We start from the raw sequence: 27,657 nt of genomic DNA, 5'->3' as shown, positions 1-27,657 counted from the left end.
GGAGGGACTCAGCGAGAGCTGTTGCTCAGAGGCTGCCTCTTACTGGAAGGATGCGGACGGTGAAAACAGAGATTCCACAACAGTTAATTAAGGGGCACTCTGCACGTGCCTGTAGATGCGAGGGGGCAAGTGAATCCAGTGTCAGCGGGGGCAGCTCCTCAAGGTGAAGCAGTGGTAATTCAAAGGTGGAACTGAAAGAGCTGTAAATTTATTTCCTGACTCCGGCTTCACGGTTATTTCTGAATCACTGGACTGTTGCTATCAAAGTGGGGGAGCAGGCAGAGTCAGCGGAGTTTTTCTCCTCGAGCCAAATTCAGTGTCACTGGATGGGATCAACATAAGCAGAATTATGGATGGATATGTGGCATTCTGTTGAGACATTTGTACTCAGTTTGTTGGGTTGTTCAGGTAAGATCTCAGTCTTTTTCTACTTTTGGGCAAAAATAAAGTCTGACACTGACAAAAGGGTTAGAGATGTTTGTTGTCAGGTCACCCAGGCAAATCACACATTTACTAAACAAAGGGAAATCTAATCAAGACGAAAACTCAGTGACATGTTGAGATTTGAGCCAATCCAAATGCTTGCGAACCAGAAAATCTCTCTGATCTTACTCCCATTTGAGACTATTTAAAGCACAGTAAACATCAGAAAAGGTTGGATAAAAGTTTCATGCTGTCTAAAAATGCAATGTCATATTGAAATCAGAACAATTAACTGGCTCTGATGTGAAAAAGGACATCTTAAAAAGAAGACGATAACACAGTTTGCTGCTTTAAACAGTTTCAGGGTTGAAGCATCTTTTATTTTCTCCTTCACAGATTTCCCTCCCTTTGACCAGAAGCAATCCTCGCTATCCACCCCCCTCCCCCACCCCCTTTCCTCTGAACAGCATGGTGAAACATTACAAGCCTTTTTGATTCCTGTTATCGCCATGTCACTGTCACATTATTCTGACAGATAGAGAAAAGGCTCGGCAGCCAGCTGCTCTCGAAAATCTTATCTTTCTTTAAGTTTGATTTTTGGTTTTGAGGCTGGAGCACTGCTCAGGAGTTGAAGGGAGTAAGCCTGTCAGGGGAGATCTCTGCTGCATGGAAAAAACTCCTCAGGGATCTCTGCATATTTGCTGCGTTGTGGCTGAGGGACAAAACAGGGCAAACTGGGAAGAAACAGTGAAGAAATCACACTTATATAATCATGGTAATGATAAATCCTGATGACTAAAAAACCCCACTGTGGGGCTTTAATCCAATTATAGTGAGACATGTTTGTAGAAAACGTTGAGATGTATTAATTTGTATGTCTGTGTGTCACACTCGAGATTCTTTAAGCATTTGTGTGATGTTTGGTTGTGGGATGGGGGCACGAGGTCACAGGTTCAGAACATGATGTATTGAGAGTTGATTCCCCCTCTGCTGGTACTTAGCAGATGTGTCCTGTCATGTCCTGGCTGCTCTGCCTGTGCCTCTGGGTCAGTGTGACTGCCATGCAACTGTGTCAGGCCACTTTCTACGACACCATTCAGCAGAATCCTGGGACGAGGCCAGGCCGAACCACAGTTCATATGATCGGTAAGTCCCTCTGCGCTTTCTCTTTTGCTCTGGCTACCAAAGATCCTCCCAAAATCTGCTGTAGCAGCCAGCGTTATTATACCACCAGACGCTTGGCTTAGTTGCTTATGTGTTTGATTGTATTGTTGTAAGCTCAGAGAAAATAAAAACACACCTTGTTTCAGTCTTTGATTTCTGAGGTCATTACATTCATTAATATCAAAGCAGTTACTTAAGAAATTAGTAAGCAGTCACACTTTGCAATGGCGATTTTCATTAAGATTCATAGCTTGAGAGTTTTAGCTCAGAAGATCACACAGATACACACTGAATGCCTCTGTGCTTTCCTTCTGTAGCCATCACAGCTGATATTCATGCTAGACTGCTCCCCTTCAATTTGATCTGTGCGATTGTGTTCCCTGTGAAATTGCACTGAATAGAATATGACCGAAGCATTGCGGGTGAACTTTTGTTTTCGTCAGGCAGATGTGAGCCTTGGTTATGGTAAATAATTATGATCTCAGGATTCAGCAGAGGAGAGGAAGCTGAATGCTGTCAGAACTTCAAAGGCAGAAGTAGCTGCATGTGAGGACAGGTCCTCAGTGTCTCTTATTTTGCACCTCAAGCATGTCAGCAAGGGGTCTTTTCAATACTCCCAATATTGTGAATCAGAAGACTTCCTATTCCAACACCTTCATTTCATTACGCAGGTCAGTACGCATGCGTTAGGGGAGAAAAAAAATGTAACGAAAAACAAAAAAGACACTTACGAAAATGATATCTTCCCAAAAGTGTTCTCACGTCAACTAAAGCAAATGGAATTAATATTTAAAATATGCATCCAGGTTTTTTGGAGAAACCAGTTTCAAGGAGAACGATTTGAATCTTTCAGGACCATCTGCTACTAAAAGTGTAAATGCCCTGTCATTCCATTTACCATAGTTCTCACTCCTGGATAAATGAGATGCCAGTTTTATGAGAGGAGGATGGGATGCCTGTCTTGATTGATTCTGACACAAGGACATTTGTTCTGTGCTGTGTGTTGTGTGCCTGGTGGATTGGTGGGAGGATTGGGGTTGACGGGTCATGAATTGGTGGCAAGAAGGCCGTTGGTTGCAGACCATCGGGCCAATCATTAAAGGCAGCAAAATGCCACAAGTTCACGGTGGCTGGTATTACCCGACGAAATCGAGATTACAGAGGGCGAGAGATCAGTCGCGTCCTTGACAATAGAAATTTAGATCTACAGGGAGATGAATCAGAATCCTTCCTGTCAAGTGTTTTTGGGAGCAGGTAAATTATGACCTGATCCATAAATCTCGCAAACAAAGACAGACTTTGGGTACAAAATAATTTGTAAACAAAAGCACCTGTAGCGTGAAGAGGCATTTGAGACAGGAAGACAGCGATTTATCAGCAGAAGCGCCTTTCTCACTTATCTATTTCTCACCTAATAATCTATTTTGACATTGTTCAAGAACCTGTTCTACCTGTGCACTGACATATTGGCAGCCTTATTGCAAAGAAAGTGTGTCGAGAAGTCCATTAGCTAGATGACCCCAGAGTAGGCGCTTGTGAATGCTCAGTGATTCGGACAAGGTGCCCTGCTTTTCACCCTACAGCCTTGCTTACAGATTGCTGCCTGCCACTCTCTTAGATAGGCTCAGGGCTGTTCTCTGCCTCCCTGGTACAGGCAGTGTTGCTCTCTGCGGCATGATTCATAAGGTGCTGCATTTATTTGGTGCAAAGAGCGTGAACGGTGCTCAAAAGAGAACAGATTGTGTGTGTCGCGCATTCACAAAGTGCCGGGCAGAGATGTTGCTTTTGGGGTCGCGCATTTCTCGACCCTCAAACATGGCCCAAGGAAGCCACAGATGGGCAATTTTCCATGTCTGAAACACTGACTTGCAAACAAAAATAGATTCCTACATACAATGATTTTAAACCTCAATCCGACTACTAGAAATACAAAATATACTGTGCAGAGATGACAAATTACACTTGAAGAGGAGCATGTTAGATGCTGTATGATATTTGCTAAAGAGAGAAATACAGTATATGACTCTCTGCTGATAAAACAAAGGTATGTTGAATGTGTGGAGCAGCAGTCTTTTTTCAAGTGGAAGAAACTGTTCTATTGGTGATGCAGAGCATCATGTGGAGGTGTTGGCTTAAAGGACAACAAACAATAGTGGCTGCCTGAGGTGGCCTTGCTCCCTTGCAAACTCACTCCCACCGACAGTTGGCTTTGTGGGGTCAAACTGTTCATAACTGAAAGGTCACTGATTCTCAGCTCAGTGCAGATCATCTCCCTCCTAGTGGTTGCTGTAAAGTGTGTGGCTGTGAGTGAACATGCATAACAGGATGAGATGTACAGAGAAGTCAGGGATACGAGAAGAAGTAAGTCACTTGAAAGTGTTCTCCGTGTTTAGATTTAATTCGCCAACACTTTACTGTGTCATATAAGTTTCACTGTCTTCCTCTACACTTGCTCCAGTGCCCACCATAATAGCCTTCCATTGCTTTAGTGCCTTATAAAGGTGCTTCTTTTTGACAAGAATAAAATTTCACTGTTTTAAAAATATAGACTTATATATAGATATAAGTTCTCAAATATAATATGCAGTGTTACTATGGTTTTGTTTTTCCTAAAGTGCGAATGCCACACGATTCTCTCTTGTATCCTTTTCTGGAGCTTTAGTAAGGACTACAGAATTATTTTTTTCCCCCAAGTGCTCCAACAAAAGAACCACTCGCGGGTAAGACTCAGACTGAAACAGACATGAAAAATGGATTTTCGGCTGTCACAAACAAAGGTTGTACCCACTATGCAGTGTTTTAGACACTGACAATTTAATAGCCTTATATAATGCATCCTGGAGGCACATTATTTTGACATACATCTTCCCCAACCCCTCCCTTAGCCCTCCTTTCAACCATGCTCTCACTGGTGCCATCGCTGCTCCGCTGCAACGCCAAAGGGAAGTGGCGTTCAGCCTCTGCCCAAAGCCTCTCCACAGTTTAAACTCAGCAGACCCATTTTGTTCTGATGTTGTTACATGTGTTACTGTAATGCTGACGCATCTTTAGCCGCTCCATAAGATACCAGAAATGCCTTCCATAGGCTCTGAAATGGGCTTCCTGCTTTGATAGCCAAAGCACGTTCAATTGCGTTGTATCACATGTAAGTAACAGTAAAGTGTTCATAATAATTTGGCTAGGCCTGAAAGAAAAATATATTCTTAATAAATGAATTGAAAGACAATCAGTGGCTTAATTATTACTGCATGCTCAGCACTACAAATAGGTTTTACATATGCGAGTATTTCCCGATTACTCCCTCTTTTAGTTCATGAATTATTCAAGGGAAAGCTCCACTAAGCTTGTGGTTATTTGTTTAAACAGCATGTTTAATTGAAGTCTTTCAGCCAATTCTGTGCTGGGGCTATGGGTTGTGGTCACAACGCTTATGCGCAAAATGAATTTTTGTGGCCCACAGCGTAATTAATTAGCCAGCTTTCTCTCAGACTACACCAGCTGTTTCTTACCTCGGCCAGAATCCCAATATATTAATAACAGAGGTGTTAACGGCACAAGCAGCTCATCAGCTTATCAGCTTGATAAAGATTGCAGTGTTGCAGGTCACAATACTAAATTTCACTTCACTCAAACCCCTTCATATGCAGAGCTTTGTAGGATATTGAGCCATAAATTTTATTTACTCTGAAGAATACAGTGTTTTTTGAAAGTAAGTCCCCTTCATTTTTTTTCTGACTTGACGTTTTAATCACAGATAGACAGATAGTACATTCATGGGTATATATTGCAGATACAGGAGACTGTTACAGATTAATTTCTTATTAGAGACCTTAGTCAGTAGCAGAAAATGAATGAAAATCAAAGGCATCTTGAGGTCATTGCAAAAGTCTGCAGTTTTGCTGTGAAGCTCATTATCTCTGAGTTGGCATTGTCAAAGTCATATCTGACTGATCACCCGACACAAAGATACAATCCATGTCATCACTCGCTTCATTAATGTCTTCTCTTTTAAGTTGTAAAGTCATTCAAAAAGCCCCACTCAGTATCAAACTAGATTAACTGCCTTGTACTATGCCTTTGCTACTCAGTCAGGTTTCAGTTTACACCTATGTTTGCCTTGACTTAATTTCTGATGATTTGGATATTGAAGCTGGATGTAACCCTTAACATGAGATCAATGTGGAGCCCTCCATTCGCCTACATGACTGACCTACATTATGAGCTTTCACACCCCTGTAATTTTGAGCCTGCATGGTCTGTAATTAGACTACAAAATCGCAAGCTGAAAGTGGGGTCACTGGATGTAACTACAGTTCTATGAGGATGTGGGAGCTAATATGTTTGAACAACATGCACTTTGACTGAAATGACTGCATGGTCTGCATCTGATTGTGTGCATGACCATAAAACCTTCTATAACTGCACAGATTAAGGTGGGATTCACATAGACACAATGTGATAACACTCAAAGGTGAAATCGTGGCGGCAATCTGTCACGACATCAGACACATGATTTTCAGACTGGGGATTTCATTGGCTGGCGCTTGCTCTGCCGTTTCTAAAGTTGGACCATATTCAATTTTCCACAACAAGCTACGCTAGGAAAGCAAAGCAGTGCAACTAGAAATCATTTTAACAATTCAAGATCCCCATTCAAAGTGAATGAGAAGCAAAAACCGTCAGTGCCAGCGAATTCTGTCAAACAGAGTTATGAACAAAGCAATACTGTATGTACACAGTAACCTCTGCATCAATCTAATCACAAAACAAGTTACAATGTCAGATGTTTGTGTGAAATTTTATAATAAACTAATTCTTCCAAAAAGAAGTTAAAGCCAAAAGTTTTGTATATTAAGGTCGCAGTGACAGTGGCTGTTGAGCTTTGATCACCAGATTTTAATCACTTAATCATTGAGTCAGTTAGAGATTTGTGCAAGAGGTAAGAAAGTTGATATCAGGGATTCTTGATATGTAAGAATCACAAGCTCTTCTGCATTCTTGAATGTAGTAAGTGTATGAATGGGAAGGTAACCCAAAAAACATAATGCCTTAGGCAAGCATGGGAGCATAAAAAGTGTTCCATCACCTCAGTTTGACAAGAAGATATATTAACAACGATATTAAATTCCCTGTCTGCAGACACTTGGGATGAGGCAAAATAAGGCATCATTTATACTTGGTAATATGTGTGTACTTATACATTCAAGGGAAATTGATTGAATTAAACATTTTTACTGCTGAAAGACAACAGACAACAAACCTTTAAGGGAAATGACTAAAGTCATTTTATGCTTTCTTTTTAAATTAAACTCGGAAGTAAAACATCAATCTTAACCTGGGAACGAATTTAACCTCTTATTTGTTCGAATTTAAAACTACAATGATGCAGTGTCAGGGTTTCTGTCCAGTCAGCTGCAGCATCCAATCACATCAACAGATTTCTAATAAAAGAGTGTCTCCAACTAGAGTTTTGTGGAGGATAGTGTAGTGGAACACACTTACCAGAGTTGCAGAGAGGAAATTCTGACTTGAGGTGGCTTTCTCTTTGATTTCTCCTGGTCGATAGATTGGAGATTCTAAGTTCCCAGTTGTTATCGAATGCAGCATAAGGTAATGAGAAGCCCTCTGGCTTGAGGACTGGGGTGTCAGCACTTCTTTAAGTCTGTTTGTTTCGTCAAATCTTTCCATTGCTTATCTTACTGCAAAACTCCCAAGTAAAGAATATATTTTTTAATATACTTAAATCTAACAAAAGGTTAACGCATATACGTCTTTTCCAACGAATGTGATATAAGAAAATAAATACAATAAATCGGGTTGTAACAGTGTTTGATAGTTCCCGCAGCACTGTCTTTGGGAGCCAATGCTTAAACCTGTGTTAAGGATTTAGAGAGTTTGAATACAATTGCTTGCTAATACACCAAAATGTCAAGAGCTTTGGGGCGGAAGCTAAATTTGAATGATGTAACCTGCAAGCAAACAGTTTGTGCAATCAGCAAAACAGTTCCTTAAGAATAAACAGCATGCAATCCCCAAATTAGAACACTAATGTTAGAGCTTTGCTACCATGAAACAAAGCCTATGGCCAAGTGCTTCTCTAAGACATCATTAAGACAGCATATACAGGAGCCCTACCATTTCATAACGGCTCTGAACACTGGAACGCATTTTGCCTCAGACTGACATTATTAGTTGATTGTTTCAAACCACTCTGTCTCCCTTGGGTGCAGGAAGCAGTGCATTCTCTCGGGGTCATCAGCTAGTTTTTTTAGACCCCGGTTTTGTTTGTAGTTAGCAGCAGTTTTCTAAATATGTTGCTGTGACGGTTGACATAGCTCAAGGATAGTTGACACTCAAACCCTGAATCCTGATGAAAGTGTTCACTTTGCTTTAATCCAGAAATAGTCCAAAAAAAAGGCTCAGCTATTGCAGACACTGCTCTCAGGTTTATGTGCAAGCAGAAAACCGAGCGAGTGCTGTTGCTTATTTGAATGTTCTGAAAAGTCACTTTGCCAGCTCAGACAATTATCTGCGCTTGAAAATTAATCAGCGGCTTCTTAACAGAGTTTATGGATAACATTAATGTTTCATATTAATTAAAACATAATGATGATGTTTGGTGTAATTAGTATTAAACTTTAATTACTGTGAATTGCACATCAGCATTAGAGCAGGAGCAGGTTTTAATGGGTAAGAGCAAAGGTTACAGAGGTAAGGACTCACATTTGTTGAATTAATGAAAATATGTTAAGAATTAAAGCTCTAAGTACTTGGCAGTGATAACATCATTAACTAATGCTACATCAATAGTGAATATCTCATTATGAGACTATATTGATAAATAACTTTCTATCTACCGTAATGTATTGCCAGAGCCTGCACTTTAGCCGGCACTTTGACTAAGAAATAATACATACAAAATTCGTATGCCTTGCTTGGGGTGTCATGGTTGAGGCTAGTTTATTCTTTGTAATTTTGTGTTTCTTTTAAGAAATGTTATGCTTTATCTGGTGAAGGAGCCCTGAGTGTGTACCCTGTCAGCTCACTGTTTTATAACACAAAGAGAGGAAAGTGAGTTCCACTAATTCAAGAAACTCTAAAACTCCTTTACAGGCGAACTGTGCATTTATAGCAACTTGGCTGCCCCATTTTGAGACAAACCCTTTAACCCACTGAGTTGCAGGATAATATGCCACAGTAGAAGTTTTTCAACTGTGACACTACTTCAGATTTCTCATAATAACATGACAAAATTCCATTCAAACTTTTGTTGCTGTGGCAGAGAATAGAAAAAAAGCTGCAATACTGGAAAGGATCCCACCATCACCTCACTTCACAGCAGCTCCTGGTGTCAGGGGCTGCACAAGCTTGTGTGGATTTATGTGCGAGCACTCTTGCTCTTTAATTCAACATTTTCCCCTTGGAACAAAAGCTGCTGCTGAATTAATGATGGCTTATGTTCCCTCTGTTTGTAAATATTATATCAGAAAGTTAAGATCTTCTTGTCTTGTGTGTACTGAGGATTGTCCCAGCAATTGTGATCCCTGCCGGGGTAAAACGCTACCCTAGAGCCTAGTTTTCCTGTTAACTGACATCATATGGAACTGTAGAGATGTGAAGTTTGTCAAAAGGCTTTTTCTCTTTGTCCTTGTGAAGGATTTTAAAGGTGTGGCAGGTCTTAGATGGATTTGGCATATCGCTGTTGGCCACCTGTGGTGGAATGTCGATTTTGAGAATGTTCTCACCCAGTGGACCCACTGTTTATTTGAATCTGAATTAAAATGAGTGTGAGTTATCTTATCTTACCATCCCCTGACTCATACCCAGAAAGCATCAGCTTAAAACCCATTAATTCATGGGTTTTGTTGAGATGAAAATGGCACCCCATTTCCCCATTTTACATTTTCTGAATGAGAGAAGTAGTTCTTGCAGAATTATACTTGACAGATTATTTCATGTGGTACTGCTTTTGTGAAAACCTATTTCAAATGCTTGGCAGGAATCTGAAATTCATTATCATTACTTAGACCTCATTAAACTGAAAAGAAGCATCTCAACAAACTAATTGGTTCCAAGGGGGAGGGTAGCATCAAAAATAAGCAGAGTAATTAATATTGGGTTTATCAGGCTCTATGGCAGATTTCAGTTTTGTTTTTTCTGTTTTTTTCATCCTTAGTGCGCCGTAATTCTTCTGGCATATTTACACTACAGATCCAATTACCTTTGCGGCAGAGAATGTATTGTGCATGCGTGAATATAGGAGACAAAAGTGTCAATATTGTATACTGATGAATATGAAAAGGATGATGGAGGGACTGAATTAAAGATTTCAACTTCTACGTCCTGTAATTAAGCTAGATTTAAGGAATTAGAACATATCTACAAAGTTAGTTGAACAGTCTAAAGTATGTATATGTACCGAAATATTGAACTACTGCACACCATCACAAGTTATATAGCTATAAGTGATCATGTGACACAATCTGCCCACTAATGTCTTGCTGAATAAGATATCTGCCATGTTTCTCCACTCATCAGCATTCTTGCATCATAATTGCCGCTGTCTCTTCAGGCTGCATGACATACATCATAAAAGGTCATTAAGCCTTTGCATAATGCATATTACACACTTTACATGTTGCAGCCGCATTCGTACTCAGCGTTGATTGTCTGGTCGCCAGTGACAGAGCCGACAGTCACATCAGAGGCGAGCAGCCACTCTAAAGGCTCTGTGGCTTTGCTGTCTGCTTCCCTTTCTTCCAACTCAGTGTATCTCTTTCATCAGACCAGGCTATCTGGAAATATGAAATACCAGTTGTGGACATTTGCCAGTCGAGGAAAAGGGCTAGATGGAAGGACAGGAGCAGCTTGACATTTAAAAGTGAATGACATTACACAGGCAGGAGACATATTTTTAAGTTCCCGTTTTTCTTTCATTTCCATTTTCAGAAAAACAGGAGAATAATTTAGATAGCGTCCCTTTGTTTATTTGTGTTAAACAGACATGAAAAGCTGCTCTTAATTATCATACTCAACAAGCCACATCTTCACCATGAAAACCAAAGAACTTGGAGCATTTTTTTCTGTGTAAGTTCCACATGTTGAGAGTCAGAGTAGCATTTAATGCTCTTGATCAGGACCTGTCTTTCAGTGTCTTGGGCCTGTGTTATATGGGACAACATGAGACCATGGGCTTTGAGGCTTCCATGCAAATGAGAAACTCATTCCCTATCCAAGTACTCGCCGATTCCTCTGTGGCATGCAGTTTTCATGCATCTTAAAACAACACCAGCTCTGCTCTGAGAGTAGTCATTTTTGCATTTCAATAAAGTATCACCCATCCCTGGCCCACTGCTCAGGACCAATCCTACGGCCTCCTTGTGTGACATGCTGTCAAATCCAACAGCCATATTTCATGAATTTCTGCACTTTTATTTGTCATGGGCACTGCTTTTTTAGGGTAGCAATTGGTAGTTCTCAATGCCTGTAAATTGTTTTGAATTCTCTTTCTGCCACGCACATGCACACTAGAGAACAAACCTACGTGTGTTGGAAAAAATTAATGTACTTTAGGACAGAAATCACAGAACACAGAAAGTGTTGATGCCTTTAACATAAGTGCTTTCATGAGACACTGTTAATTCTCAAAACACTGAAAAATCTCAGGTTCGTCCTTCTTTTTAATAATTTACACCAACACACAAGTGCTTGAGTTTTTTTTTCTCCTGCCTCAAAACAATGTCACTCACTTTCACCCCAACATTTACGTCTAGAATAACAACAGTACTGCAGGGATTTCAGACGTTTTCGTAGAAGGCAGGGGAAAAAATAGTCCCTCAAATTGACACCAGGCAGTCACATGCTCCGTGTGTCTCACTGTCTTCCATCTGCATTAATTTGACATTCTCTAATCTGGCACTCCCGTTTTCTGTCAGCAGCAGAATTGCTGTGCCCTGCTGGCTTGGCTGTCTGCACAGGGCATGCACAGAGAATGAAGAGCCTGTTATGGGTCACCTTGGTTGCATTTTCCATTAAAAGGTGACAGACATCGTGCTCTAATACACAGACTGCTGTGGTTTGGAGATCGGGGCCTGCTGTCCCTGGTAAATGACTTTTAAGCAACGAAAATAATTAACGATAGGAGCCGCATGTGTTGCAGTGACTTGCGTGTGACATGGACTCAGCTGTGTGTATTTGGAAATATTCAGATGTCACACATCAAGATATATTGTCATGTGGCACTTGTCTGTGAGCGCACACATTCGGTACAGGGTGTACACACGGTGTCACCGGCTGCCAGTCACGGGAATCCATAGTCCCAGGAGAGAAACTGGTTATCTACTAAATTGAGTCCCTGAGGCTTTCCATTTGGAGTATAACAGCAGCGACTCTGAGTGCTATCCTCTCAGTTATAGGCAGTGTTCATTAAATCCAGATATTTCACTTGGATTAATTAGGTTTTAACCAAGTGATAGATGGTCTTCAGAATCCTTAAGTAAACTGCTTTTACTATTTTTTTTTTTCATGTATACACGGTGTTGAGCTACTGGAACAGATGGCAGAAGAGTGTTACCATTCAGAGGGTATACTTGCTATCAAAGTCTCCAGAGACAGCCACACAGTCTGGGCTCATTACAGTAGACAGCGAGTCATTGCATACTTATTGCATAGTGACATTTCTATTGAGACAGACTGACCATTTTCCTCTGCGCAATGGTTGTTTCATCACGTCTGAAGAACCATTTACTGGTCCCACATGAACCCTGCTCACATTCATTAAGCAGGCAGAACGGCAGAGCCACAGAAATTCAGGACTGGTGCGACACGTTCATGTCATGCATGATTTGACAGCATTTGCCTTCATCTAGGCTTGCTGTCCATAACTCATCAGATTTTGATGCAGGGTTGCTGGCTTCCAGTATCACACTGTGCCCGGGTTCCATCGACTGAGCGGCGCTGGCTTTGCTTAACACAGCTGAAACACATCTGATGTGTTGTAGGTGTTGCCATTTGTGTAGATGCTGGTTCTCCTTTGAAATGCTCTGACAAACTTCCATTTGGTAAACTTGAACTAAATACATGCTTATCTGAGAAGTTAAGTTGCTGGCCAGAATGGTTGTTTTGGATTTTACAAAATCCATTTTACTTTAAAATGTCAAATTTATTTAAGTGTAGCACAATGTTACAGCCTGATTTGCAAAACGGACAAGAAACTGTTGGTAGCTTTTTGTATTGGTTTGGAAATTAATGGAGTAAAGGATGTAATGTCATGGGCAAGAGCTGAGCCCATTTTTCTTTGTGAACTGATGTGAAACTCTACCACTGTCTATTTTTCTTTTCTTTCAAGGTTTTGCTAGCATTGTAAAGTTCCAAAGTTTATACAGTAAGACAAAGAAGGCTAATTGTGAGCTACTGCAGTTTCACATGTCGTGAGACAATGCGTGAAATTTGCGAGAAAAGTGTTTCGTCCATAGGCGATAGTCATCGTTATGTCTGGGTGTCGGGGTTGCAGCTTCCCAAATGTTTTCCAAATAGCCCCGGGTCTCCAAACTGGTAAAGAAATTACCAGACAGTTAATAGTTAAGATTGAGTGGTCGCTCAGTTGTGTATTGGATATTATAGAAGAATATGATTTTTTTTCTTCTAAGTGAGGAGGAGCAGTTCTGGCTGGAGGAGTTAGAAAATGAGTTGATCCTGTTGCTGTAGCAGCAGAATGGCACTGCTTCATTCATCTATGAGCACAGGTTGGTGAAGAGGTGGGAGGTTGAAATAAATAAATTTACAATTTATCTTTTTAAAAAAAGAAGTTAGAAAAAAATGTATTTATGTACTGTGTAGTTGTTGAATTACAACTAGTACATAAAAAAGAGACCACCACCCTTTTTCCTAGCCTTCTTTAGAAATGATAAATTAAGAACATTAGTCCACATGTCTAACATGTAGTAGTCCGTGACAAAATAGTTTTCTAACCCTGACCATGTTTTTCTGAACATCTAACCATAACCATTAGTGGTCGGGAGCAAAGTAGAAAAGCAGGTAACAGAAGTACAATACAAGTAGGAGAGTAAAACGGCTGTGGAAAATACCATGTTAGACTAGATTTGAACAGTCTTTTGCTTTAAGGGGTTTTACCACAACCCTAAAACCCCGCCCTCCCTCTTATGGAATCAGAGTGGCTGCTGTCGACAGCACTTTTAGTCTTCGAGCCACGTTCATCCACTCACATTCATACTTCACTTCTTGGTCTATACAGCCTATGGGGTGCATTTTTTTCCCTCTATTGTACACACACACTCAGACAACGATGGTTCATTATCCTGCCCGAGGACACTTTGACATGTGAACTGCAGAAGTCAGGAATGTAACCACTGACTTTCCAGTTGGCGAACAACAGCTGTACCTCCTGAGCTGCAGCCACTCATGGCGTACTGCTGTGTTCACCCCACAGGAACTGAGTGGCTTTGTAGCACAAAGCACTACTCAAACAGGGATTTTTTTTTTAAAGTCCAACCACTGAGCAGGTGCGCTCCCAGCTCAGCAGGAACTATCAGTGACATTAACATGAAATGATTGATTGAGTACTTGAGTGTAGCACTGCCTGTCATAGTTATAAAATATCAGGATGAACATCAGCAAAATGTTAATTGTTTTCAAAAGAAACTGGTAACACCCCCCAACACCATCCAAAAAAAAGAGAAATGACTGACAGGGGAGTCCAGCCTTCATTTACCCAGTGACACGGACAGTGACAAAGTGATTTTGTCTTATCTACCATTTGCCATCTGGTTCTTATGTCACTGCAGTGTCCCTACCAGTGGTGCAAATGCAAACAGAGGAAAAGCCTTGGAAGGTATGTCATTCTAACTGGAGATACACCAAGTTGTCCCAAGTTACCATCTAGAAGTCCCCAGAACTGCTTGGTAGAAAACGGAAAAATATTCTCACCAGATACAGTCTGTAGCTCTCCTTGAGCCTTCAATCATATGACCCGAGTTTCTAAAAATATAGAAAATCAACAAAAAAATCTATTGTGCAGCTTATAAAGACAAACTAGCTAAAAACCTGCATTTGTGACAAACATGTTCATGTCAGGCATGATTTGACAGCATTTGCCTTCATCTAGGCTTGCTGTCCATAACTCATCAGATTTTGATGCAGGGTTGCTGGCTTCCAGGATCACACTGTGTAATACGTTTTCAGTATTTCACACTTTGACCTATGAAACATGAAAGTAAAATGCAAAGTTGCTTCGTTTGAATAAAAAAAAAAAAAAAAGGAAACTTTGATTTGCATATGAACTTGAACAATTGGTTTAGACCTCGAATATAAACTAAAATGGCTTGAGACAATGGAGGTTGATGCTCAGTCTGCAGCTGTGTAATGGGCTTGCTCATTTTTTGAGATACAGGCATGAAACAACGAGCCTCTGGACACAGACATGCAGAGGGCCTCCCACTCAACCTGCCGAGGACTAAGACACCTTGACTGAAAGAGACACACTGCCACTAACCATACAGAAATAATTTGTTGTTGGTCTGCAACTGTACATGTAATAGATGCTTTATTTAATCTGGGAATAGTTTGTTGAGATTTTGCACATCTTTGTTTTTTATTTTCTTTGTCTCAATTTTGGTGGTTTTGTATCTTTAATATGGGTGTTTTGTGTCCCTTTTATTGATATTTGTGTGTGTGTTTAGCCTCATTTGTTTTTTTATATCTCATTGTAGAGACTCTGTCTCATTCTAGGGATTCTGTCTCATTGTAGGGATTGCAATTTTTCATCTCTTTATAGGTATTTTGTGTCTTACTGGTAATTTCTGGTCTCTTTGTGAACATTATACATCTCATTATTTTATGCCTCTAAATTTTACGTCTAGGTCAAAGTAGGATATTTTGGTTAAAAATATATGAATAAATATATGAATAAGGTTGATGTTGAATACATAATAATTCCTATAACCCAGGAATTAGGCCAAAGGACACTGGACTGCATCACTAATCACAGCAAATGCTCATATTTTTTTTCTAACAGACAAACAAAAGAAACTTCAACATAGAAAATAAATCAACATAAAATACCAAATGACACAATGAACAAATCATCTGAAAAACATGACAGAACCTCCCACCGTATATAGCACAAAGTCATGACTTTTCCAGCTCAGCCAGAACTAAAAATGAGATGTGCCCTGTTGGGTGCAGATTGTATATGTGGTCACCTTGTTGCCTGACAGCCAGTGTTTCCCAGCTCAGAGTAATGAAGAGGCAGGCCAAGGAAGCACGACAACAGAAATAGGGCAGTTGTGACCCTCTGCTTCTGTGTGACTTGTGACCTTATGAATGACAATTTCTGCATGACCCTTGTTCCCTGTCAATCAAAAATGTTGCTGGAAAGGCAACACAAGCACACATACTCACATACACTCACACCCAGAAGCCATTTGTTCTTTGGGAGACTGACTTTGTTCATTGTCCCTGAGAATGGGGGGAAATGGAAATATAGAAAACAATTATACCCATGCATGGTTCCAGCCCCCACCTGAGGAGAGCATTTGCATCCAGCCATGTTATCCTCTGTCTTCCTCTGAAATATTTAGAATGCAAAGACAGGGAGCATGACGCGTGTTGCACTTTTGCAGGCTGAATCCATGGGTGATCTTGAAGAGTGCTGCTCAGTGTTGCATTGCTCTTGTGTAAAGGTACCTGATACACCTGCCGACTGAAAATACCACGCTGATTTGCATTTTTATTTGATTTTAATATATTCTTCTGAGGTGATGATTTCCAAATATAGAGAATCCCGGTTCTTTGCTCCGTTTGTTAGCAACAAGCAATGCAATGTTAATTCTGTTGAGTAGTGTGTTTTTAATAGATCAAAGAAGAAATCTGGGGCTGTCTTATACAATTAAGAAGATGCATTAAGAAGAACAAACCCCTGCGGGATGTTGTTTTCAAATGATGCCCCACTCCTTCCACTGCTACATCACCATCGTTGTGCAGACATGCCCTTTTGTTGAGTGCATCAGACAGCTTGTAACATTCTTGCCGACTGACAACAAGATCAGGAAATTTTTCAGTTAAGCCAACAGCTGTAGAAGTTTTATGCAACTCGGAGCCCGGAGTCAGATAACTTTACAGAAGTGAGGAAGACATATTTCTTGATTCTACCATTCGTCATGCGTTGGATTTTGGCTATTCATTTTTATTCTTAAAACTCTCTTATCTGATTAAATCTTTCAAACGGAAGATGATGGAAGTATAGGTCTGTCAATTATTTCAGCGTTCTCAGACTTACAACCAAGTGCTACAAATACACTGAAAAGCCATAGAGGAGAGACACTGAAGCTCGAATTAATTGCAATCAAATTTTTCATAATCTTATCGCTTTTACTGCAGTGAAGTCAAATAAAAGCGAGACAAGCCCTGTGATCTTCTTCTGTACGGCAGGTCATGCGGGGTTGTGTTAATTAATCCCCACCGGAACTCACATGCTGGTCCACAAATCTTGTCTTTTTCTTTCCTTTTTGAACTTAAGCCACTTTATTACTGCGTTTGACTCCGATTTGGAATTGTGCTTTAAAACAATGACTCCCTGCTGTGATCTCAACAGTGGCAACAAATCAAAATGAATCCACACGTTTGTAATCCCAGCACAGAATAGCACATCCCCATTTCCATTTAGCATTTATAGCCATTTATTCGTCATTTAAACAGATCTGAACATTCGGTTTCATGAAATGACAGGTTTAAATGTCAGGTTGATGCTTTTCTTTGAAATGATTTTCTGATTATTCGATGGCAAAACTATTGAGCAGTAAATCGAGAACATAATGTACATATTTGTTAATATTGAAATGAACTATTAGATGCAGTTTTAACTATACTACACCTGTGCAGTGACATAGTTGTAAGCACATAATCCAAATTGTGAGTATTTATAAACTCTTTTTTTCCTTAAAGAATTCAAGGACTTTGTCTTTTAAAATTCTGGAAAAGAGAATTTAGTGTTTCACTTCATTTTAATGATGATAATATTAAGTTTCAGTATGGCGTTTAAAGTCTCAGTTTTATATTTGCTTTGTCTTGGCAGAAAAAACTTGATGCCCTGTTATGTAAGCTCAATTTTTTTCTTTAGTCAGAATATTGTCCCCAGTGTTATCTTGTCCACATCAGTGTTTCTCTAAGTGGGTCAAAAGATGAAAACCTAAGTTGGCTGGTAAAATAGATGATGTCATGAATAAAGCTACTCAAAGTCTCAACAATTTGATTCTGAGCCACTCGTTATACAAACGGTGGGACAAAGCCTTTGCTATCATTACTATGTGGCCTAGCAACTGACAGATCAGGGCTGCAGAAATGGATAATGTTCCCACTCTCACTCTGAAGCCTTTGAATGTCCAAATAAGAAAAAAGTTTCACATTGAAAAGCCCCGAATCTCAGCTTTACTTGATTTTGTAAGGTATTGAGATAGAAATATTGGTTCAAATGTTATTTGATATTTTAGAACAGTAGCTATTTCATCTGTAGGCAACAGCATAAGCCATTGAGGAATATAGACACTCAAAATATTTTTAAATTCACTGAAGACAAATAAAAGCACTAGACTTTGACTTTTTTCATTTTTCCTTTATGTGATAGTTGCAGTCATGATAAACAACAAACACAGGAAGAGAGGGAGGATAAAAAGCAATGACAGTTCAGATCCAGGTAATGCTGGACTACCCAAACAATTCCTTATTCTTACCAAGTATTTTTGATGTCTAAACTTAACCATATAGATCTTTGGCCAAACATGACCACACACATGCTGAAAACATCATTTCAACAATTCTCCTAAACCTAACTGAATAGGGAATTAAAATTAAATTAACAGCAGTGTGTAAAAACCAAAAAATTGGGAAATGGAATGAAAAGATGCAATTTATTTCTGACTGATCAGGTTGCTGTGAAATGATCTAGTATTCATTTCTTTCACCTGCTCTGTGCTCACCACATCACTCCTTCATTGGCCTGTTACAAATAAACAACTCCTCAGCCTCCTTTTGCAATGGAAAACAATATAGTGTATTCATTTATGTACAATACTGTCAATTTAGCTGGTATATTGTTATTCTATTCCTTAGTTTTTATAAATAAAGAAAACAAAAGAATCTCAGTGTCTCCAGGAGAAACAAGGTCTCTCTGTGTTATGCGTGCTCAGATTGTATCGGAACATCACTCGAGCAGAGTCCAAACGCAAAGTAATCAGCCAGTCGTTTCTGCTCATCATCCGATCAGCTGCAGTTATTGAGTTCAGTTTACTTCTCCAACTACGGATGGTTTTCTTTCAGGATTGTGCACAAGGATGCATTTTTTTTGCTCAAGAGGCCCTTACAAACCAAAATATTCAAATGTTGTGAAGCGATATGCAAATGGAGCCTTGATACATTTCACAAACCCACAGCTCATTGTCAAACATAACTTCAAATCACTTGGCTGGCAATATACCAGGTACTTTTCCCCTCTCACCACTTCTGCTCTCTGCTACCACCTTGATCTTGTGTCACGCTGACGGCTGTAATTGTCAGATGGTCCTTTGCAGCACAACTCTCATATGTTGAGAGTCTGACAGAAGTGTGTGGGGGAGGCCACTGACTGAGAAGGGTCACGTCCATTTGGTCTAGTCCTCTGATCCTTCAGGACACTGCCGGTAGTTTGGTGATAATTGCATGGTGGATCATATTGAGTGTTCATATTCATGATGACCCTGAAGCAGGGCCTTTCATCCCTCAAATAGATGTCTTTTGTCTGTGCACTCTAACACGTCTATACATCTTTACAATCAATATGCTGCTTGTTCAAAGAGGTGAAAGCACAGGAATAATTATTCTGTTTTACTGCGAACTTGAATGATGTTTCACTGTTATTTTGCTGCTTGAATGGAAAAAATTCATGAAAATGGACATCACAGGTTAGGCATGTGATAGATGCGGTTAAGATGCATTTTTTAAAATTCTAAATCATCAGCAGAATTTCCTCTTGGTGGAAAAATGCACTACTGAAACAAGTATTACAAAAAAAAAATTCCTTTTTACAAAACCATCAGTTGAAAACATTAAAGTAAAACCCTCATTTTGTAGTTAATGTTCCCAGCGACTGATATATTCATTATATGTTATGTAAAGCTTTATCATACTGTTAACACTGAACCCTCAGTGGATACGCAGCTATTTATTGTTATATATGGTAAAGCCACTTCAAACTATGTTTAGGTAGAATTTCCTGTGGGATCAACCTGGCAGGGTGAATGTCTCTTTAGTGGAATATATCTGAAACTTGACAAGATGCCATGACGAGACAGAGGATTTTGTAAGAGGGTCACAAGCCAGAAATGTGAGAAACATGGATTTATCACAGGTAATAATTACATAAAAGAGTAGATCAGAAAGCCCACTGCCCCCACAGAAAAGAGAATATTGAATTAATCAGATAATTAATATGTTTTCAATGTAGTGGAGCAAAAGGGCAATATTTCCTTCCAAAGTACAGCAGATATTTGTTTGAAACTGTGATACTAAAATAAAAAACCTTGAAAATGTAATTTCAGTGCTTGAGTGAAGCGTTCAGAAAGCAGAAGTTGACTTTTAACAGTGATGCTTGTTTCTTTTCTCCTCACAGAAGGGGGCACATGTGAAGTAATTGCTGCTCACAGATGCTGTAATAAGAATCGCATCGAGGAGCGGTCTCAAACAGTGAAGTGTTCCTGTCTGCCGGGGAAGGTGGCTGGAACCACCAGAAACAGGCCTTCATGTGTTGACGGTGAGTATCGCAGAAATATAAAACAAACAGTGCTTTTATTGCAGTGAAAGTCTGATGCCCTTACGTTGACTTTTGTTAAATTCCACAAAGCATGTTGTGTACTGTCACTTCAATAAATGAAAAATCATGCTGTTTTCTCAGAGATTTCTTCACATCTCTCAAAAAGCCGGAGTCATCTGTGCCATGACTCCACTTACATTATCTGATTACATTTGTCTGTAATTATATTACAGACATTGTCTGCAGGGCTGAGCTTTACTCCAAAATCAGGCAAAGACAAGTACTGAATCTGGCACACCTCAGCAATGAGAAAATTGGGACAAAAATAGCATAATGCAAAGAGATCCAGACAAAAGAGATGCTGTTTACATGCTGATAGATATATGCATGCTTTGACAAATATATGCGACACAGCCTCAGTCCTTTGCAAGAGATGGATTTGGTGCACGAATGTGACACAACTAAAACACATATTGGCTCTCGGAAACCTCTCACCTGCAGCTTTTATCTTAAATCCTTTTGCAAATATTACTGCAATCTCAGAGCGGACTGGGGGAATTTGAGGTCTCTTGATGTCAGGTCTGACAGATTCTTTTCCTCTGTCACACATTACAAACCATTTACTGTCTACTTACCCTGTATTTAAAGCAATTTTCCCTCTTGATGGCAGGAGTGTGGTGTGCATTAAAGTCAAGCCTCAGTCACACCTACCAATCTTCTCACTCAATGAAAAGCCACAGTTTCACCCCCTACATTGATACTTACTGCCATGCAAGAAAGAAGCCGCATTGCACTTCGCATTATTTTTCATTACAATTGATTTTGTTCACTTTTCTGTTCAAAGGTTAAATCTATACCATCAAGAAATCCCACATTTTAGAGCCCTTGGGGATCATTTATAGAGCATCAACCATTTTTACATAAAGTTGGTCAGATCTAGAATTTAAATCTTTCAAATTGAGTGTATGTGAGGGTTCAAAAAGGCGGTTTGGAAATGTTGTATGTCATGTTTGGCTATGAGTTTACCTATGGAATCAGATAAGCACAAGAATTAATTAAAAGCTGCATTCCAAGTGGTGTAGCTTGTTTGTGTTAAGGACTATGGAAGGATAATTATTTAGTCAATGGGAGGTACTTTTGGAGGAAAAAAAGAACAAAACAAAGTCCATCATTTGAGGAGGGAACCGTTAAGAGCTCTAGGTCATTGTCTCTAAAGCATTAACTTGTGCAATCAGGCTTTGTTCTAATTTAAGGTTAAATGTACCTGCAATACATTTTTTTTGTCCTTGTTGTAGCATCTATAGTAATTGGGAGATGGTGGTGTGAGATGGAGCCTTGCCTGGAGGGGGAGGAATGCAAGACACTCCCTGACAACTCAGGCTGGATGTGCTATGCTGGGAACAAGATCAAAACCACAAGGGTAAGATAACCTCTTTGGACTGCAGGAGTTAACATCGCCTGCACAAATATTAGACGTACTGGATTCTTTAGGCTTTATTTAATTTGCAGTAAGCCTTTGGTCCGTGGAGTTGGTCTGTCCGTTGATCCGTTCTCAATGAACTGTCGCAGAAGAAACGGTCACAGTCCTCTATGCTGTCAAAGCCTGTAAAGTGTTTTCTTTTTCAAACTGTAAAGCTTGTGTTTTAGAAGGGCCCATCAGTGCTCAAAAGGATTTCTAGGAGACATATGATACTCTTTTTCACAAACTCCTTAATGGAGTTTGTGATATACTTTGGTCAAAGTACCACAGACAGGTAAACTCTTCTCCCACTCTGAATTTACACCTCTGTTCCCATTGATTGTACAGAGAGAAGTTAAACACTCACTCCACTTCAGCCTTCCCTTCTGCAGATTCTGCCTCTTTTGAGATCAGTGCTACTCAATAACCCTTGAGGCACATCATTATCATTTGACAGAGCATATAATAGATAACCTTACAGCTAACACTAACGCTCACAGCAAACCCAGCTCAGACTACCACACACCAAACTAGATAAAAAGAAAGATACTTAATATTTTCCTCGTCTGAGGTTTGGCAACAGACAGTTAGTTCTAACCCTTATTTTAGCTGCAATCTCATCATGTGCTGAACTGGTCCAGATTGTTAAAAACACCGCACCACAAAATGTATTGTCTATGCTCCAAATACTAAAATAACATGACCATTTTCCCCAGCACATATTGGCGCCAATAGAAAGAATGTTTGCAGAAAAGAACTTAACTGTCTCTGACTGAATGATGCAACCATATCAGTTTGAAGCTCAGATTTGTAGTTCGACCACCAAGGCTTCAATGGGAAGCAAGTTAACAGTTAGTTCAAGCTCTCTCTATATATGTAGATATGGTTACATTATTGATCTCACAAGATATTTTTTCTTTTTACAGTATAAGCTGCCAGTAGGCAATGCTTTGAACAGTAATGGACCAACCTGGAGATATACAAGCATAACTTTTTTACAGCTTTTAAACATTTTTAGTTTAGATATTATACATTTAAATCATTGTAGATTTTTATTGAAAACATGCCAATAAATTACTCTTGCAACATTAACATACTGAGAATGGTACATAGTGTTTAAAGTAGTGAGCAGAGGACCAAGTACATGTAAAGTCGCACAGTGTTACAGTGATGAGAGCTTTATGAGACACACTATCTTCACAGCTTTAGGTTGTTCAAATTACAAATCATAACTGCTCAACTACTAAATATTCAAATTAAGTTGCATGGTCTACTGATAATATTAATATTTCAGAAAATTAAGTGTTAAAGGCAAAAACTAAGTGGATTAAAAAAAAAACCTCAAGCCTATTTATACATACATTTCCTTTGTCAAGTTCAGCCACAGAAAGCTGGAACTGATCCCTATTCCAGGCACAATCTCTTTACAAGTTCATCATTGCACTGGCCTAAGCTTGTGAAACAGAAAGATAGAAAGTGGTTGCTGCACCCACACAATCTTCTGCTAACTCTTGCTGGAACATTACCCTCAAAGATAAAGTTGATCCAGTCTTATATCCTCTGAGGTTGGTGTTGAAATAAAATGCCAGCTGCTCAGTACAACCGACGACAACTTTTCCGTGTGAAGCTGGATTCATCGGTTGAGAGGGTTGGATGCAAGAAAGAAAATGAAGGCTGAGCTCAGAGGTCAAGTCAGAGCAGAGGTAGCAGGGTGAATCTGACATGTGGCATAAGTTTCAACTGAAAATCTGAATGGGTCACTGAATCAGATATTTCCTAACCTCGGGGGAGCTAAACAAAGTGCCAGGTCTGTGTTTTTCAATCGGTAGTGACTTCGGACACACACGTATGTGCTCTCAAGAACAGAAAAAGTATTATTTTTTTATATTATTACTTGTTTTACCCAATGATATATTCCTTTTAAACTTGTGAATTGTATTCAGTGTTGTTGTTCTTGACACCTGAGGTAGGTTGCAGCTGTGAAAAATGGTGGCATTGCATGCAGATAACACTGCTCATTTTACAATTATAAAAGTCAAATCTTTTCTGACTCATTTTACTAGAGGTAATAAAGCTGCCTAATAATTATACACACCTTAATGTAAGGTGTTTATCACTTTAGGCCAATTCCTAATTACATGAATATATATAACTTGAAAATGAAGCAAGAAAGCATTCAAGTTAATATAGTTTGGAGCTGAAGATTATTCAGAGAAATAATGAGTAGGGCAGAGTATTCACTTGCTTAATAATTGTACATGCAGCGTTCAGCTGTGGGAGAAAAAATATGCAGCAACGTGACACTTCTTGTGGTTTCAACAAAGCAGCACAGTTATTGGTATTGAATTTCCCACCAAATGAACTTGTAAACAAAACATTCTAACCCTATATTTCTTTTTTCATTTTGTTGTCAGAACACTCAGCCATACACAACATCAACATATTAACATTTTGTGGCGAGGATACAAGGGAATACCTCTGGTTCAACGGTAAGTCTTTTCATATATGCTAGAACAACAGTATAGTAATTAATTTTTTCTCAATTGCCTTAATTGCTTGGCTCTGTAAAGGGCAAAGCAGAACATGTATACACATCTCTGTGATCTTAATGTTGTTTTCTAATTTCAGTGCTGTCATAGGACCGATTATCACAATATACAATGAACTTATTGTTTCTTCAAGAAATGTGAACACTTTCCAAATCAAAGTGTAAAAAGATGTAGAATACATTAAGCACATCTTGCTCAAGGCTCCCGAAAATAGCGGCGCTGCAAGCAGCCTGCAGGGAACTTCATCATAACCTTGTAATGAATCTAGTATCATCCTTTTTTTCCAACTTTGAGATGGAGCATGACTGTCTGTGCATTTGGATTAATATTTGGAGAGTAACCGACGACCCTCTGTAGACTCAGTGAGACTGAAGTCTACTGCGAATCACCAAACAGGAGAGGAATTTATCAATGGACATGGAATGAGCAAGTGCAGAAGGTGACAGCCCTCAGGATTTTCTTTTCTCCTTTCAATATCGTCGGAGGAAAAAACTTGTACATAAACTGTTTGTCCTTTCCAGTGTACATGAACTTTATTTGTGGTGGTTGTGAATCTTCCCTCCTCTTGCACACAAAACCCAAGGCAGCCAAAAGTCGATGAGATTGATTATGTGATTCTAAGACAAAGCAGATGCATTCTGAAGATGTCTTACAAATAGTTTGTGTGTCTTGACACAGTTGTTAGTATGGTAATTGTAAACCTTTTGAGCACCTCTTAAATGGCTTAACTAATCTTGTTTGGTAATATTTCAGCCACCTTGGAAATGATTAATTCACCAGAAATGTGCAATGAGCAGGTTATTTTCGATACTTGAAATGCCTTATTTGTGTTAAATCATTCAAATGATGACGATGTACATAAGAAGCCATTAATTGATATGTGCTGAATTCCATTAAAGTCATTGTTCCTGTTACTCATGTTAGTGCCTCTTTCTTGGTCAGCAAAATCTGAACACACAGACTTAATACTGTTATTTAAAATTCAGTGCACTTTACACTTCCTGAGGATATGATTATTTGTGTACCACATTAACCATGGTGAGATAAAATATCCTTGAGTGCACCCAGGATTAATGGCAGCAATAAGTTTTTTCCAGTTCCAGAACCTGCCTGACACGTATTAACTTTTAAAGATTTCATAAGTGCCAAAGCCATTCAGTAAAAGTTGGGTGTGCATTCATGAGTAAACTACTGGTTGATTAAGACTCCCAGTTTAACCAACTAAGACTTATCACAGCCCATTTCCTGCAAACCAGTTTAGAGTAAAGAGCAAAATTTTGTTTACTTTATGACGACCCCAGGCCTGGGTTCAGTGTGCAGTGCATTGGTGTGTTTATGTTTTTCAGGTCCACAGCAGGCGTCATTAGGCTGACAGGGAGACAGCCTATTTAACCCCGTTGTCCCAGACATCCGGGGGCTCCTCTCTGTGCTCTAAATTCATGCACCCCACATTGATCATCGCACCCATGCACTCACCCGCACCACTGAAACTGATTCTCACATTCCATAAACCTATTGATTATAATAAACTTGGGTTTGTTTATAACTAAGTTTGGTATTTCACCTGTTTTTGTTGCGGCCTACGAGCTGGTTGTAACAACTTTGACATTTTGACATTTTTGAGGGATGCAATGTGACATATGTATGAAATATACAATGTGCAACGTAATGCACATTGTATATTTTACTGTGGCGTGTATAGCAGAGAACATTTTGAAAGGCTGCACAATTGCAAGATTTTGTTGTGACATTTGATAAACTGACCAAATACAACCTATTTCCAAGTTAGTTTGAAACAGACCTGAGGTGGCTAACTGAGGCTTCATCTGTGAGACAGAGAAGATAGTGATAAGATTATAAGTTACGTTTCCAAAACTGATGAAGAGCATAACACAGATGAGCACACTATTGTAAGGCTGCATATTTCCTTTAGTCGCGATACAGAGCATTAAAGTAAGTGTCTTGACTATCGATCCGGAAACACATAGTTATAGGGTTAAACACGTCTCTGGTGCTGCTTTAACAACAGTGAGAAACATGATTGCACCTTATTTATTTATTTATTTTAACTTTTCACAGAAGCTGGAGAGAGCCCATACATGAAATATTTTTTGATATCATTATCTCGAGCTCACAAGTTAATGATCTAATGATCTCATCTTAAGATAACAGTGATTGTTTTGTTTTGATAACGGATACATTTACATCCTTACTATAAAATAATAAGGGCTGTTTCTTTTTAAGATAACAAATGAACATATTTTGTTAGACTGGACAAGTAAAGATGTTTTCCTTTTACTGCAAACAGTTAAAAACTAAAGAGTAGCTGCTGGCTGAATTAGAGTTGGCTTAAGTATCATCGACTGATGTCACTGTTTGTTCTTTAGCAGACATTCACTAAACTCATTGGAGGGAGCAGAATTAAACATGCATGCCTGCACTAAATGTCATCGATCCCCCTCTGCTATCACGACAGTAATAATGAATGATGAAATTAGGTTTTAACACAGAAATCACTCATTTTTGAGCTTATCATAATAACCCTATTATTTCGACAGACCAAAGTTTGCTTTACTATAATAACAGGTTACTAAATGTTGCTAACATCTCAAAACAAAAGGCAGATTTCTCGAGACAGTGCGATAAATGAACTTGTCAGTCAAAAACAAGCTTAGTTACATCGAGCAGAATAAACAACTCATGATCTCGAGATAACAACATCAAAATAAAACATTGCAAGCAAGGCTGCTATCAGTCTCAATGTATTTTCTCTAACTGTTTGGTTACATTTATGCAACAAATAGGATTAGAAAAGATTGTGCTTTGCTGTAAAATATAGCCTCTTTAAAACCACCATGGTCCCACAGAAAAAAAAGGAAATGCGCCTCACATGTAAAGACTGCATTATGTGGTGGTGGCACCTATTGCCATAGGACTTTTAGTACAATCCCAATTCAAAAGAAATGTCCCCAATACTGCATAGAACACATATTAAATGTTAAAAGTAAGACATTTTAATATGTCATGAGAATGATCAGCTCATCTTGAGTTTGATGGCAGCAGCATGTTTCATCGAAGGGTTAGAAAGTAAGTGATACTAAACAGATTTGTAACATGACTGGATATAAAAAGAACACCTTAGAGAAACTAAGTCTTTCAGAAATAAAGATGGACAGAGTTTTTTTTTTTTACAATGTTTCTCAACACAGAACTGTAAAGACTCTCTGAGAACAATGGACAAGACTGAAAATCTGCATTGGATG

The 27,657-nt window shown here is 39.2% G+C and overlaps 1 protein-coding gene across 1 annotated transcript; it reads left to right on the top strand.

Moving 5' to 3' along the window:
- Positions 1 to 25,255, top strand: LOC140271804 (chemokine-like protein TAFA-1). Its single transcript, XM_072367103.1, has 6 exons — positions 1 to 408; positions 1,428 to 1,569; positions 20,246 to 20,386; positions 21,682 to 21,806; positions 24,260 to 24,334; positions 24,474 to 25,255. Exons 2-5 carry the CDS (start codon positions 1,428 to 1,430, stop codon positions 24,290 to 24,292), a joined length of 441 nt encoding a protein of 146 aa, XP_072223204.1. The 5' UTR covers positions 1 to 408; the 3' UTR covers positions 24,293 to 24,334; positions 24,474 to 25,255.
- Positions 25,256 to 27,657: the final 2,402 nt, after the last annotated feature.

The sequence above is a fragment of the Leuresthes tenuis genome, unplaced genomic scaffold (assembly GCF_036924035.1).
Source record: "Leuresthes tenuis unplaced genomic scaffold, fLeuTen1.0.hap1 SCAF_16, whole genome shotgun sequence".
Taxonomy (NCBI): Eukaryota; Metazoa; Chordata; class Actinopteri; order Atheriniformes; family Atherinopsidae; genus Leuresthes; species Leuresthes tenuis.
Note: the sequence above shows the minus strand (reverse complement) of the source record. Positions and strands in the feature narration are given on the sequence as shown.

Coding starts and splice junctions, on each gene's coding strand:
- LOC140271804 (XM_072367103.1), top strand. CDS start 1,428: ATGTGTCCTGTCATGTCCTGGCTGCTCTGCCTGTGCCTCTGGGTCAGT. Junction 1,570..20,245: donor AACCACAGTTCATATGATCG/GTAAGTCCCTCT, acceptor TTCTCCTCACAG/AAGGGGGCACATGTGAAGTA. Junction 20,387..21,681: donor CAGGCCTTCATGTGTTGACG/GTGAGTATCGCA, acceptor TCCTTGTTGTAG/CATCTATAGTAATTGGGAGA.